We start from the raw sequence: 16,262 nt of genomic DNA, 5'->3' as shown, positions 1-16,262 counted from the left end.
ATAATGACTGTAGTGCTCTAGGTAACATGATCCTGCTGACTTTCAGCATTGAAAAAAAATCCATGAAGTGTATTTGTAGTTCTCAAACTGGTCGTATTCACAAAAAAATCCCATGGGAATTTGGGCTTGTAGGTTTTGTTTTCTTTGCCATATTTGCTTGCATACTAACAGGATCAAGCTAACAAACGAAGGAGTTTGTGTTAGTGTATAAACTAAAATTAATCATGAGCCAGGGCCTTTGTAAATCATAGCTGAAAACACAATGGAAGACTATAATGACTATGCTTGTTACCATTAGATAAGCAGGAGAAACAATGAAGAGATTTCAACACTCATCGGTGGGTATTTTATGAATATCAACGACTGATAACAACCTGAGGAATTAAAAATCACTTGGCAAAGCTTAAGGAAGTTCAGTCTATGCATCTATAATTTCCACGAAGGGCTGTTTGTATCCCTTTACTTTTTGAATTACTTTTCTACCCTAGCTTTTGTCCATTTGAAAGACATTTCTGATTTCTTTTTCCCCCTGCTTAAAGCTCTTGGTAACTTTTATGGAAGAGTCTTGAAATGTTAACTAGACAAGCAGATTGATGGCTTTGCCTTCAGCAGAAATTGAGATAGAAGCTGTTCCCTAGCTACAGTTGGCTTTGTTTTTTGGGTTTTTTGTTGTTGTTGTTGATGTTGTTGTTGTTGTTTGGTTATATCCTAAATTCCTCAGTTTGAGTAAGCAACCTTCCCACTTACATTCCAAAACCAGTTTATTTTGATTCATAATACATAATTAACATTTTTCAAAAAGATTTTAGAATCAGTATGCTATTTTTGGAGCAGCCATCAGCAAACTTTTTCTTAGGAGTCATATAGCAAACATTTTTAGACATGTGAACCATAATGGCCTCTGTCCCATCTACTCAATTCTGCTGTTGGAGAATGAAAGCAGCCAGACAATATATAAACCAAAGGGTGTGGCTCTGCAATGAAATTTTATTTACAAAACTAGGTGGCCAGATTTGGATTCTAGGGTATGGAGTTAGTCAACCCCTATATGGTACACAGACTCATGCTCCCATCCCCCCAAAATGCCCATGTCCTAATCTCCAGAACCTGTTGTGTTCCATGTCAAAAGGGACTTTGCAGATGTGCATTAAGGGTAAGGACATTGAGATGGGGAAATTATCTTGGATTATCTGGGTAGGTCCAATTTAATCACCCGAGCCATTAAAAGTGGGTAACTTTTCCCTGTGGCTGTGGTCAGAAATACAACAATAAAGATTCAACTACCATTGCTAACTTTGACGATGAAAGAAGAGGGCCTCGAGCAAGGGGTATAGGCAGCCTCTAAATGCTGAAAACAACCCATGGTTGCCAACCAGGAAGGAAATGTGGACCTTAGTCCTACAACTACAAGGAACTGAATTTTGCTGAAACCTGAATGAGCCTGAATATGGATTTATCCTTAGATCCTCCAGAAAGTAGTGTAATCCTGCCAATACTTTGATTTCAGCCTTGCGAAAATCTTGAGCAAGAGATCCAGCTGAGCTCACCAGCCTTCTGACCTACAGAAACTGTGAGATAATAAATTTATGTTGTTCTGTGCTGCTGTTTATGGTAATCTGTTACAGCAGCAGTAGAAAACTAATAACCCTGCATTGGAACATTGCAAAATTAATTTTACATTCTGAACATAATATATATGTAAACATTAATAGTGCCATTTTGAATCAGACATAATACAATAATACAATACTGATGATATATTATTCAATAAGAATTAATTAGCAACTAGAGATTAAATTTTGTCCTGCTGATTATCATACTAGCACTTTAGGAGCCTGATTAAAGGAATCACCAGACAATGAGAATGGCTGTCGTGAAGGGGTTGTGAGATGTTAGGGGAAATCAGAGGATGCCACAGGACAGCACCACTGAGGCACCTCAGGAAGGGTCCTGTGGAACCGGTGCTGGACGTCAGGGCAACTCTGGCATTTGTAGATATGTTGTGCTTTTGAAGCAATTTAGCAAAACTTCTCTGCTGGCAGCTGATAGGCTGGAACAGTGCAAAACACCACTGTTGCCCTTGCCTTTGCTACAATCCCATAAAAGTATTATTAATATACATTATAATATCCTCTTGGCTGTAAAAGGAAAAGACTTAAGCTGTTATGTGTTATCTATATGAAGTCTAGTTATTTAACTATTTTTTTAAAGTTATTTGCCACTCCAACTCATAGGAAATACTTGGAGAGTTTCTGCCCCTAGAAAACCCATGTGTTTTTGGAAGGTGCACCAGACTCCTGTGCAGACATTGTTGGAAATGATGTAATCGTATAATCCTACATGGGTAATACATTCTAAGACACCTACGTGGAGGCAATGATTTTCTTTGAAGAACATGCATACAAATAATCCCTGAGAGTGGTTCGACTTCTTACTATTTCCCATATGTCAAATAGGCAGTATTCACTGGGAAATAATGTACATTCAGGTTAGTGATATATCTCAGAAATTAGAGAAGAAAGCTCTTATCACATCCACAAAAATAGTGTCATCTGGTTAATGTGGGCTAGTGAGTAACCACATAGCAGAAGCTGAATTAAATATATGCTGTTTCTTTATGTTCCAATTAAGTAGCTGCCAATTCCTCAAGAAGCTATGCAACATGGATGCGACTCATCCTGTTAAGATAATATTCTGCATTTCTCACCAGTGGTCTTTATGTCAGTCTGCTTAGTGAAAGCCAATTCCTTCTCTTCCATATTGACTGGTTCTCAATGTGATACTTTCTACAGAACCCTCATAAATCTATCCAAAAATCCCTTTATATCCATTCTCCTGTTAAGTAAGAACACAGTATTGCAGTTACAATGGTGCTCTTTAGACTTCAAGTATATGTCAGCTCCCCTTTCAAAAAAAAGAAAAAAGAAAAAAGAGAGAGTGTTAGAACCAGATTTAGTTGTTTATAAGTATCATTTAAAAATACGAAAATATGGAACGGTACTTACCATAACCTTAAAAAAGGATTTGGAGAACATTCAACAGATAATTTTCTTTTGTTGAGTTTCATACACCTTTTTCAACTGTATCATACCCTTGGGTGGTATATTACACTTTCAGGGACTATGAAGCCGTTTGTATGTTAAAAGAAGTACTCTCACTGATCAGCTTTAATGACCTTTCATAGATTTGACTATGGAAAAATTTACATCCACAAGATCTTACCTCCCCTAGCATGCATTCCTTAGATTTTTAAAATGTGTTTCTCAAGTAGTATTAGAATTATATGCAAGATATAAAATAATCTTTTGTGAGTCAGGTCAATCATTTTGGAAATGTTCTCAAGGGATTCCCAAAATCTATTTGTGCAGTTATATAATAACTACAATTAAGCTTTAGTGGGGAAAGAAAGGGAACATAAGCTTAGCAAAACCCACGTATTTTTAATGCAATGCCTTTAAGTCTAAAATTTTGAAAATTAAAGAGAGACAGTGAAGTGTCCATTGAACAATCTTCCTCCCATCTACATGCAAGAAGTCAACGTGCGATGCACTAGAAGATGTGACAGAGGGAGTCATCCTGAACATCTGAGTCAGAAAATTGGAAATGTTGATAGAGTTCTGATGAAGTCATTGCCCTTCTTCATGCCCTTAGATGCTTCGTCTGTTTGCTTGCTTTGCCTCTATAGACAAGAGGATATATTGTTTTAAGAGGAATATGAAAGGTAAAAGAAAGTTAAGACGTTTCCAGACTTGGAAGTTGCTATGGCATATGAGCACTAAGCATTTGAAAATTTGAAGAACAGGGTAAAGAAACCATATAATTTCTGTTGTGTGTGTCTTGAGAAGTGTTTCTTCAGATTTGATGTGGATAGAAACTGTGTTGGGTGGAGGCAGTAATAATTAAAATGCACATTCCTAGGAATAGCCCCAATCTCAAAATTTGTGGAGCCAAGGACTTTAAATTTTTAATAAGCATCCCAGTTGATTCTAGAGTAGGTCCAGAGAAAATCATTGGAAAACACTAAGATAGCAAGAGTGTAATAAGCATAGCATGTGGATGGAATTTACTCAGAACTGAATAACACCAAAGAAAAAATAGAGAAAATTGGTCTTCATTCATTTTTACTGTGACTTTACTCTTATCTTTTCTGTGATCAACTTCCTTCAGATCTCTGCTCAAATATCATCTTATTGGTGAAGGCTTCCCAGCATATAAAATTGCAACTCACTCACTTCCCAGTCTTTCCTGTCATTGTGATTTACACATAGCACAGATTACCATCATAGCACAGATTGCCATCCAGCATATTATATATTTATGTGTTTATGTTATTTGTCTCTCTCCCTGCCTCCTTCACTATAGTTAAGTCTATGAAGCAAGAATTTTATTTTGTTCACTGCTGTATCCTCAGTGCTTCAAAGGGTACCTGGAATATAATAGGTGTTTACTAAGTGATTTTTGTATGAATGACTAAATGAAATTTACCATAGTGAGAGTAATTTACCATAGGGAGATGTATTTAGGATATTCTATAGGGGGAAAAAAAACGACTTGGAAGACAGTTTTGAAAGAAGAAAAGGAATTCACTTACGAATGTCATTCAAGAATCTCTATGAGCTAGAACTAGAAAGGATGTCCAAATCCCCATTCTATTAAAAAAAAAAAAAAGTTACACAGACCAAAGGAAAAGAGAGAACCACCCATAGAAATACATTGACAAAACCGGTGATATATTATACTGTTAAATAGGCATATTGGTTTGTTGCTGTGGAAACAGGAGAGAAGTAAATGAAGTAAAAGTAAAAAACAGCGAAGACTATTAAAGAAACTTGGAAGTGGTGTGTTAAACAATGGTAATGAGGAAATTTAGGTCATGGTACATTTTTTAAATGCCTTAAAATCAGGTGAGTAGAAATATTTAACCTGAGTTCAACTATTCTGTTTTGAATGGGGTCAAGAGAGACAGTTTTTTGTTGTTGTTTCTTTGTTTGCTTGTTTTACCAAAAATGTGTTTTTCAAGAAAAGAGTATCCTTTTGAAAAGTTTTCAATATATGCAATTTTAATATTTTAAGTGTCGATGAGATTGACAGCTTTGTAAATGAATTTTCTTAAGCACACTTGTCTGATTTGGTTGAGAATTGTTTGCTTCCTTAGTTTAATGCATTTCTTAAATCTACTTCTATAGGCTAGTGCACAGCTCACCTATTTTCTTCTTGTTTCTGTGATTATGTTTTGTTACTCTCTGTTGGGCTCACCATTTCCTGTTATCGATTTCCTGTAAATTCCTCATAACAGATCTTGTAGCAGAGCACCTTTGAGAAAAGTATCTAAAAATTATAACAAATATTTTACAAGTGGTTTCCCAGCAGAACCTTTTAGCCAGTTTTGTTTTTTTTTTTTCATGTTTAGGATTCATTCATCATTGATGTTTGCTTTATGTTTCCCATTGCACATTCTTTTTTCCTTAAGCAATTGGTCTATCCAGATACTAAGATTCCTCAAATTTGTTTGTTCTGCTTATTTTTCTAAACTTCAAATATTTAAATAATTGACCTCAGCTCACAGACCTACATGTTGGTAACTGCACTAGAATGAACGCTCACAGAGGGGTGTCTGTCGTGTAGGTTCCAGAATGTATAGTGAAAAACAAGATTGAGTGGTGCATTTTGGAACCTATAATAATTCTCACGTGGATGCTTTTTAAATTTTCACAAGGACAAGAAGAGAAAGATGTATGAGATAAGATCCAACAGATGAGGGGTGAAAAAGGTAGAAGATAAAACTAAGGTTAACAATGGCATGGATTAAGGGTAGAATAAGCATTTCTCACCTTTATACTTTTATCTGAAAGTGGAAATCAGTTTCTTGGGGGCATTAAAAAGGAAAGATATCCAAACAATTAAGGTCATATTATATTTCTTTTATAATATTATTTTTTGTTGTAACCTGTTATGAATTCTAAATATGAAATATTAATCCTATAATCAGTATCCTATATTGATTTATATAGAGATTTAACTTTATCTAACTCATACATTACTAAAAGAAGTGAACTAGATTCAGAAGAACTACTATCTCAGGTTCTTCACCCATAATTAGTTTCTATATTCATGAAATATATACTCCCATACCCCTCATTGTGGTATTTCAAGGATAATTTATTTTCTATAAAGTGTTCTGAGGTCTTTTGAACAAATCCCCTGATAAAATATAGTATAGCTTTATGATGCAACATTGTAGCTATGCTAAGGATTTCTTAGAAAGTCACAGATTGAATGAAAATTTCAGCTAAAACCAGATAGGATCTCATGGGACAGAGGAAGAAAACTATTTGGGGGAAAAAAAGGAAAGAAAACAGTTTGAAGCACCATTCCCTTCTATGACCCTCCCCAGATCTAGACCTCATGTAGAACCTCATTAAGACTCACTTACTTGATGAAACTTGATCTAACACAAGCCATGATGCCCCTCATTTCTCCCTTACACGGTATGACTAGTGACACTTATAAAAACAAGGCTCTTTGTTGTTATATAAATATTCCATATGTGTGTTCCTCATCAACCTCTTTAAGACTATAACCTTTTTCAGGGAAGGAGCCTCCTTTATGCTCTAAGAGCATAGTTTATAGGTATGAGCATTTGACAAGAGGAAAGATACCTTGGATATGCGGTCTTTGAGGGATTTTTGGTAATGGTGTTAAAATATTGGAATTAGTCAAATGTCCTAATTAAAATGAAAAATAAAATTGGGGTGGATTTCACAAATTTTAGAACCACTATTTGTAATGTTTATTTCTTGTGAAATTCTAGAACGGATCTAGCAAACAGCACTTAGAAAGGCAACATTTTACACAGAGCCTGCCTCGATTTTTAAAGAGATTGTTTTGCCAGATACACCTCAGTGATCATATACTAAGACAAGACTGAGCGGTGGGGGGTGGCAGTCACGGAGGGAGCATGTCCACTATGGAACGGAGCCAGTAGCGTGTTTCAGGATTGTAACTTTTATCTGCCTTGGCCTAGTCATCATTTTTATTAATGACTTGGTTGGATGAGGACATAGATACCATGCTTGTTTCTTAATCCTGTAAAGATTAAAAAGTTTTGAATCAATGGTGAATGTGTAGGATGTCAAAATCAGGATTCAAAAAGTCTTTCCTAGACTTCAGTGTATAAGTAATCAAGCTGAGGAAGAGACTCCCAAAATATCTGATACAGTCTTAGCTTGCATTATTAGGAATATGGCACCCACAGGGGAGGGGCAATAGCACCACTTTGTTCTGCCCAGGCAGGACACATATGGATGGTTTCCCTAAACACACCTCGAAAGTATGTGCTCTAGGAAATGAGTGATGTGGAGAATGAGAGAACTTGAAACCAACAGAGTATGTTTACTAAAGAAGAGGACTCTTTAGGGGTAGAATAGCATGTGTAGATATCTAAAGATAATCATGTAAAGGAAGAATTATTAGGCTAGTTTCAAAGGGCAAAATAAGGTCCAAAGAATGTGACAGACCAACAGAAAGAAAACAGACAATTATACTCTTTAAAACAGAAAGCATTTCCCAAGATAATGGAAACCTCACTATGTCATCCTGAGGGTCAGGGTGGCCACTCATACATACAAAATTATTGAACTGAAAAAAATTTGGCACTTTTTTCTACATAGTTTCATTAGACATGATTCTATACAAAAATAATCTGTTAAGAAGATATTGCAAGCTATGACATATAAACTTGTCAAATCCCTATGTTGTACACCTGAAACTAATGTAACATTGTCTGTGAACTATTTAAAAAAAAAAACAAAACAAAACACTTTGCCTTGGTCTAGATGTGGCCACATCTGCATTTTCTTTCAATTGATTTCAAAAGAATGAGATGGTCTTTAAAAGATAACAATAGCTCTACTGGGACTTTAGCATTTTTACACTTTAGATTAGGTTTATAAGAAGGAAATGATTAAACTTGATATTTCTTTCCCAATTCAAAAGAATATCCCATGTTATGCTTCCATCTCCATCTTCACTCAATAGGTGTAATTATTATAATTAAGGAGACATACAAAGGGGTTATTAAATAGTGGATCTGGTTTAGTTCATGCTAATTGTGAAATACACCCCAAGAGGGCAGCCATGAATGACTTGCTAGGGGGGAGGCAGCGTGGTGGGACAGAGGAACTTGCACATAAGGTACAAATTTAAACTTAAAATCCCCTTTAATGACACTTATATTCTTCATACTTTAAGGGAATGCTGTGAGGTGCATCGATTTTTATTGCATTCATCATCATTTTTGAATAAAATGTTCCTTTTTAAAAAATACAGCCATTAATAATGAACACATTTGTAGAAAAAAAAAAAAAAGAAGAAGAAGAAGCTATTGCAATCCAACACACTCTCTGGAAATGGACAGTTAATGCAACCATCTCTTACCCCGAGCAAGGTGACCAACTAGAGGCTAATGAGGGTGGCGGTGGTGTTTGTACCTGTGCATAATACAGAATGTTTCCCTGGGATTTCCATTTTGTAGATATTTGGGTCTTCTGAAAAGAAATAATCCAGCAATTAATATTTTACAGGTAAAAAAATGAAATCTATCAGAAATTAGGTAATTTCTAAATTATGAAAATATGGACCTTGTGCTAGATGAGAGCTTCACTTTCAATTTTCAAAAAAAAACTAAATATAGGTTATGACGTTTGTAATAAATGTAGTGTGTTTTCATGTCGAGAATTTCATAAAATGCATCAGCAAGTCTGAGAAAGGACATACAAATTTTTATGCAAAAAAAAAATAGAGATGGGATCTTGAAAGTATCATACTGCAAGATAAGAAATCTGCCATTCTGTTTGCATTTAACAGAAACCTTCCATTTTTGTTGTATGTATTCAAGAGACATTTCTTTCTCTGCTTATTTTTAGGGTACTTTGAATCCCTATTGTGTGTTATGGGATGACTCAAAAACGTAAGTGACAGATGTTTTCTTATATTACTTTGGGTTAAATATTCAAAGCACATTAAGTTATTTCAGCTGCCTGCTAGTCAACAGGAATATGATAAGTTAGTGGGATGTGAGTTACACTCAGAAAACATTCTCCTTTTTGAATCTGCAGGACAGGATGATGAATGTGTTTGTGTGTGATGATGCCATCAGATTACGTCCCAAGATAGGATTGCATTACCTAATATGTAAGGCACATTGCAATGCAAATTCCATGAGGATTTTTTAAATGCTCTAGTATTTTAAAATCATAGAAGCTCAAATGCTATTTCAACATTTTGCCCTAGTCGTTCAGCTTAGCATTGCAGAATAAAATAGCAATCTCTATGGTCATTTAGCCAATACATTACTTGCATGACCTTGAATCTGTTATCAGAGTAATGTGATACTTATCTGGCCCTTCCAAATTGTTTTGTTATAAAAACATTGAGTGACATTTAATTTTCTTATTCATATATTTTATGAATTCATGAAGACAAAAGAAAACAATTGCAATAAATAAGGATTAATAATTCTTCGATGCATTCCTTTGTACAAGTAATTGCAATATATCTCATCAAAATCTTCTTAGTCTCATCAGTAATTCTATGAGATTTTAAGGAAGGTCTTACAGAGCAGAAAAATCCTGATTAAGTGTTAATTAGACACTTATACTTTAAATACTTATGTACATTTATTTCCAGATTATACAACCTCTTTTTTGTTTTGTTTTGCATGGAGGGGAGATAAACATCAATCAGGCCCAAAGACTGATACTGCCATGTGGATGCTGTCAGATAGCGTACCACGCTGTTGAGTTCTAGGTATTCTAAGATTTTCCCCAGTGTTCTTCACCCTAAATCTGATCTACAGCTGAGGCTTTATTATGTTACTTCCATCTCACCAGTAACTGTACTGGAGAGTCTAGAAGAAAGACATAATTAGAATTCTAGGTGAAGAAGAAACCTACTGGATGTGGTTATTTCTAGGGTACTGATAGAGTTTACATTACAGTATTTATGTGGCTGATGAATCAATAATATTGGGCATATTATTTGCTATAGATTCTGATATTCTAGGGATCCTCTTCTCCAAGGAATTTTAGTGCCATAAGGAGGATCCCACGTTGCCCTGGTGATAACATGCCCTGGATGTCCTCACTGATGTCATTATTTTTTCTTTTTGAAACACAATACAGAAATCCATGATAATGGGGCGTCTGGGTGGCTCAGTCATTAAGCGTCTGCCTTCGGTTCAGGTCATGATCCCAGGGTCCTGGGATTGAGTCCCGTATCGGGCTCCTTGCTCGGCAGGAAGCCTGCTTCTCCCTCTCCCACTACCCCTGCTTGTGTTCCTTCTTTCGCATTCTCTATCTCTGTCAAGTAAATAAAATAAAATCTTAAAAAAGAAAAAGAAATCCATGGTAGAAAAATTTTTGCAAGCTTTGCTCTCTACCAATAGCCAGAGAACACTCTAGTAGTATATTCTGAGGCACTGTTTAGTATGTTGTATAGCCAAGGGAAGAATGAAATTCTACAAAAATCTAATTGAATATTTTCTACTTAAAAAAAAATGCCATCTTAAACTCCTGATTATAGCTACTTGCGTATCTTCATGAATAATAGCCAACTTGGATGTAGTTTTATTATCTTTTTAGTGGTAGAATGTGCTTCAGTGTTAATCCAAACAGGGGAAGTGTTAGTTATTCCTAAAGACCTTTGGAACTGTTAAAGGAATACTATGAGAAGAAACAGCATTTCCCTATTGTGTGACTCTCTTGGTTTCCTTTCGCAGAATGTTTAAGGTTTTAATTTTAATTTAGAAACTAAAGGTTAGCACTAATCTTGGGAATCAATCACACTCTCCAACATCTGCTAAAACATCATTCTTATCCATGACAAAACAAACAAACACCCCCATGTCTTAGCTTTACAAAAATCAACTTTTAAGTTGTCCTTGAAGAAAACTATTCAGTCAGAGGTGTGGTTAGCTGCCTTTCAAAAAGAGATCAGTGTAGTTCATGTTTCCTTGATGTACCTGAAAAGTAATCAAAACTGACAGAACTTCTGTCCCATCACGGTTTTTACCAGAGTGTTTTATCATTAAGTTGTTTTTCTGGGTGAGTTTTAAACAATGAAGGTTAAGACAACTTTATTTTCTTCACATTTGTTTTATTTTGATCGTGTTCTTATATAGACATAATAGCTTTACCGATGGAGTGATTTCAACTTTGAGTATAAGTGCTCTAAGTATAATTAGTAGTGAAGAGATATGGCTACTAATTTTTATACAGAAAAGAGTTGACTTAAATGATGTTTTCAAGATTGCAATAATGTTGAAATTAGAAGTTGTCTAGTAATTTTGGTTTATGTTATCAGATTGTCTTACCTTTTTCATTGAGGTATAATTGATATATAACATTATATTTGTCTCAGGTGTACAACACAGTGATTCGATATTGCAAAATGATCACCACAATAAGTCTAATTAATATCCATCACCACATAGTTACAGTTTTTTTTCTTGTGATGAGAACTTTAATGATTTACTCTCTTAGCAACATTCAAATATGCAACACAGTATTAACTATAGTCACCATGTTCTCAATTATATCCCCATGGCCTGTTTGTTGTATAACTGGAAGTTTCTACCTTTGACCTCCTTCACTCATTTTATCCACCCCATATTCCCCTCCCCTCTGGCAACATCAAATTGCCTTACTTTTAATTTTTTAATTATTTTTTATTATAAAATTAATATCTGAGTATCTTTTACTTATAAAACTTTAAAACATAACTGCTAAGGCAAAAGTCCCCATTAATCATCACCAACTTGGGTGTCTCCATCCACTCATCTTCCCAAGGGAGATTTGCATTTTGTTATGTATAATTTCAGGTATCCACTTATGCATTCACATATGTATGCAGCCATAGAAATTAATACTATTTTTACATAAATGATATCATACAGTATGTAACACTGGCATCCTCAATTTTTAATTCCACAATATATTGTGGAAATTTTAAAACTGTACTACATATGTTACACTTTCTTATATGGACTACATTATATAGATATATCATAATTGATCTAGTATTCCTAATATTGATGGCGTGGAGGTGATTTTCAACTTATTTAATGAAATGAATTGTGCTTCTGTGTACCTCCTTGTACATTCCTTCTTGAGGCTGTCTCTGACCATCCAGCCGAAAGTGTTACTCTCTTATTCTATCACCCGATTTTATAGTCTTCACAGCATGCATTCCTACTTTCTTATTTATTTTTGTTTGCTTATTGTCTGTCTCCCCCAATAGGAAGTAAGTGCCATGAGAGAGATACTTTATCTTTCTTGTTCATCACTGCACTCTTAATGCCTAGGACACCTGCACACAGTATATATTCAACAAGTACTTCAACTGGTTAGTTTTGCACAAGAATAAATATTTGCATATTTCTCAGGTACTGTTTCTCTTTAAGAATTATTTCCATTTATGTTTCATCTTATTAATTCCAGCAACAATTAGATCTAACATTGGAAGTTTAAAGGGAAAATGTTTCACCTTGGTACAATACTGAGGTCCATTATAAATGGTCAATTTTATTTCTAATGATAATCTATTACCCTGATAATCCCAAGCAAAGACATTTTTATTTTATTCTGATTGGGTACAATAATTTTAGACAATTTCAAAACATATTTTTATCTTGCTTTGGCTAACTAACTGACAGGATGCAGAAAATGTTTCATTATGGGTGACCCATGTAATAAATTGAAAGTACTTCCTCACTTCAGAAATAGGCTTTTTTGGTTAGGAGAAGTGTTTCTTTTTAAATGTTTAAATGTTTTCTTTTAATATAGCTAACAAAGTTATCATTAGGGTAATAATTTGCACATTCTTTGAGATACTCTAAATTTAGATTTTGAGTATTAGATCATGTGTGATGACTACATTTCCTGGAAAACCCATAATTAACCTGTGGTCTTTTAATTAACCTGTGGTCTTTCTCCATGGGTCTGAGTAGCACCATCTAATGCTATCAGGTCTGTGAAGGATCATGCTTGTTTTCAGAAAATGTTTCAGAGTGTCAATCGTGTGGATTTCAATTATAATTTTGTAACTATTGCTGAACAGTTTTATCAATCCATTTATAACTTATGTGCCTCCTCCTAGTGGTTGAAAACAAAAACTTTTAATGGGCTTTCCATTTTTCTACATTTCGAATTGATTTATTGCAGTTGGGAGTAGCAATAGTCACATTTTGACTGAGACTGATACTGGCTTGTTTTATCTCAAAGTTAAGTAATTGAATTGAAGTGATTCCTCTCCTTTGCTTCTATTATCCTTATTTCTTCATCCCCAGGACTTTTCCCTCTCTTTTGTCATTTATATTGGAAATCACCATTTCATTTACCTGACAATATGAGTCCTAAAAATAGAAAACTAACACTCTGGCCTCATGCCATCACTCTAGAGGGGTTACCATCATTTTCTTTGCTCTTCAGGTGACTGACATACTCATGCCATTATGGAGACATGATGTCATAACTTAAAAAAAAGATCTATTAGCTTTTAGAAGTTCAACACAATTATACAAAGCATTACTCTCATTGGGTAACCAAACTTTCCCCTCCAAGTGATAACCAAATGATAAAGCTCTATCATAAGGCCCCATTCACACTGTCAGACTCAGCAAATTGATATGGACAGAACTTGAAAGAACAAGGGAGAGATCTTGTTGGAGAATTAATTTATACAATAGTTAAGAAAGAAAGTAGACAAAGAACAGCTATGCAAAACAGTAATATGATGGTCCTATTGTTTTAGAGGACATATGGAAGCATCCTTTATAGACCTGCAGTTACCTAACTGAAATCTTTTCTTGAACATCAGTGAAAAAAGGAAGTCTCTCTTCAAAATATTCAGCATACATATAGCCATGATTCCAATAGATCACTGTTTCTAGAATTTCTTAGTGATCCTCTCCCTCTGCCCCTCCCCCCACTTTTGCATGCACACACTCTCTCAAATAAATAAAATAAATCTTTAAAATATGTTAAATTGTAATGGAGTACACCATGGTAGTAAGCACTTTGGAAATAAATTACGTGATTATATTATAAACATACGGTTGTTCAGCCTTCCAAATTAACATTATGTGCAACTTCTAATATGTCCAATATATGTCCTAGGTGTCAACATGTTCATTTTTACTGGATAGTCTCTAAGGTCATGTTTGCCCTTCTGTAGTGAGAGTGGTAAGAAATAAATAACTATTTCTGACTGGCATTTATTATAATTTTGTCTCAGTTGGTATATTCATAGCCCATATGGATCCAACTGCAGAAGCAATTAAGGTGTCAGGATCCCATGGAATTTCCCACTATCCATTCAGTGATCAAATCTTAAATAATATCAAACTATGTTATTATGCTTTATTTCCTTTCATTATACTCACACTAACAGAAATGAGAATATTAGACTTTTACGTTATCAAAATACTAGTCCTTGTAAATTAAAATTGGCCAATCTCCAATAACTTAAATATTGTATCATGGGTCAAAAATAATCACACCCAGATTCTTAACAGTTATTTGTTTTCAGATTTGTCATTGATAAAATGTTGCTTTTGTTTGCAAAAATCCATGCTTTTTTAAAAGTAGAAAATCAATAGAAAAAGCATAATAATTTGAGAAAATAGCAAGGCAAAGATTCATTGGTAGGAAACTAAATGGAGCTTTCTTTACTTTTGTTTTTCTGTCTTAGACTGTACATTACTTTTTGAAGTTTTCTGATATCCACAGTTGCACGTTTCCTTCCATTATAATTCAAAATGACCTTGCCTTAGCTTTCTTCAGAAAAAAATTTCTTTTTCCTCCTTTAAAATGTTTTAAATTTTCTTGGGTCACCTGGATGGCTCAGTTGGTTGAGCATCTGACTCTTGGTTTGGGCTCAGGTCATGATCTCACGGTCCTGGGATTGAGCCCTGTGTCGGGCTGGGAGTCTGCTTGGGATTCTCTCTCTCCCTCTCGCTTTGTCCTTCCCCCCACCCTGCACACTCTGTCTCTCTTTCTCTCTCTCAAATGAATAAATCTTTAAAAAATAATAAAATAAAATGTTTTAAATTTTCTTTAGAATGTTTTGAATTTCATCATAGATTTTATGGTATTGAATTTAGTTTCCTAAAAGTATATTTTTGGCTTTGTTAGTGTATAAATTATCCCTTTTTAACTGATATAGCCTATGTACGTACCTCTAGTATTATTACCAACTCATTATGTCCATTAATGTGAGCAGTAAAGTTCAAGAAACATTGCATTATGCCTTCAACCATGTATTCTGAGAGCTGATACTGGGAGTAAAATGACGCAACATGTTTTTTATTGTAATCCATGCCTTGATCCTCTAAAGTAAGGGTTAGGAAACTATAGCCTACAGACTATGGGACAAATGCAGACTGATATCTGTTTTTGTAAATAAAGTTTTTTGGAACACAGTAACATCTATTTGTTTACATATTGTTTGTGGCTGCTTTTGTCCTACGACTATGGTATTGAGTCTTTGCAACAGAAATCATATATATGGCCCACAAATTATACAATATTTACTATCTGGTTTTTAACCAAAAAAAAATTGTTAACACCTACCCAAAACAATGTTTTCCAGCATTTTCCATGTCTTGGCATACATAGAAAATAATTTTAAAGCACATTGAGGTAAATGAATGAAAATGATTGCAAGCAGAAACAAGGTAGGTTGTCCCAAGTGTAGAGAGGATCAATATCTGTATTAGTTATGAAAAATTCTCAATCATTATTTTTCCAAATATAGACTCACCTATAATCTGTCTCATCTTCATCTAGAACTCTAAAGAACGTTGTTTCTTATTCTCCTGGTATCATAAACTCTCTTCCAGATTTTCTGATTTTTTTTCCTCTCAGTTATACATTTTGGAAATTATTTTTTAATCTTCAGTTCAGTATTTCTCTCTTCATTTTTTTCTAACCTGTTATTTAATTATTTGTAAAGTTTTTATTTTAAGTTGTCATTTTTTTTTCATTTATAGAGTTTCTTTTGATATATATTTTTTAAATCTATTAGTTTACTTTTTGGAGTTTCCTAATTTATGCAGGTGTTTTCAAGCTTATGTTTATTTATTTTAACTTAGTAAGCACATTTGTTTTATAATCTGTGGTTGATTATTCCTATATTTGAAATTTCTGTGGGTCTGTTTTTGTTCTTTTTTGTTTCTCTTAATTCTCATTCATAGTACCTTATAT

General features: G+C 34.3%; 1 protein-coding gene across 4 annotated transcripts in view; it reads left to right on the top strand.

The window, feature by feature from the left end:
- ADGRB3 (adhesion G protein-coupled receptor B3) overlaps positions 1 to 16,262 on the top strand; it is a 711,244-nt gene that overhangs the window by 418,344 nt on the left and 276,638 nt on the right. For all 4 annotated transcript variants that reach the window (XM_078055165.1, XM_078055166.1, XM_078055167.1 and 1 more), the window contains one exon: positions 8,925 to 8,968. In XM_078055165.1, the coding sequence (XP_077911291.1) occupies positions 8,925 to 8,968 (44 nt within the window). The remainder of the gene's footprint in view (positions 1 to 8,924; positions 8,969 to 16,262) is intronic.

This window comes from Halichoerus grypus, chromosome 9, assembly GCF_964656455.1.
Source record: "Halichoerus grypus chromosome 9, mHalGry1.hap1.1, whole genome shotgun sequence".
Classification (NCBI taxonomy): domain Eukaryota; kingdom Metazoa; phylum Chordata; class Mammalia; order Carnivora; family Phocidae; genus Halichoerus; species Halichoerus grypus.
Note: the sequence above shows the minus strand (reverse complement) of the source record. Positions and strands in the feature narration are given on the sequence as shown.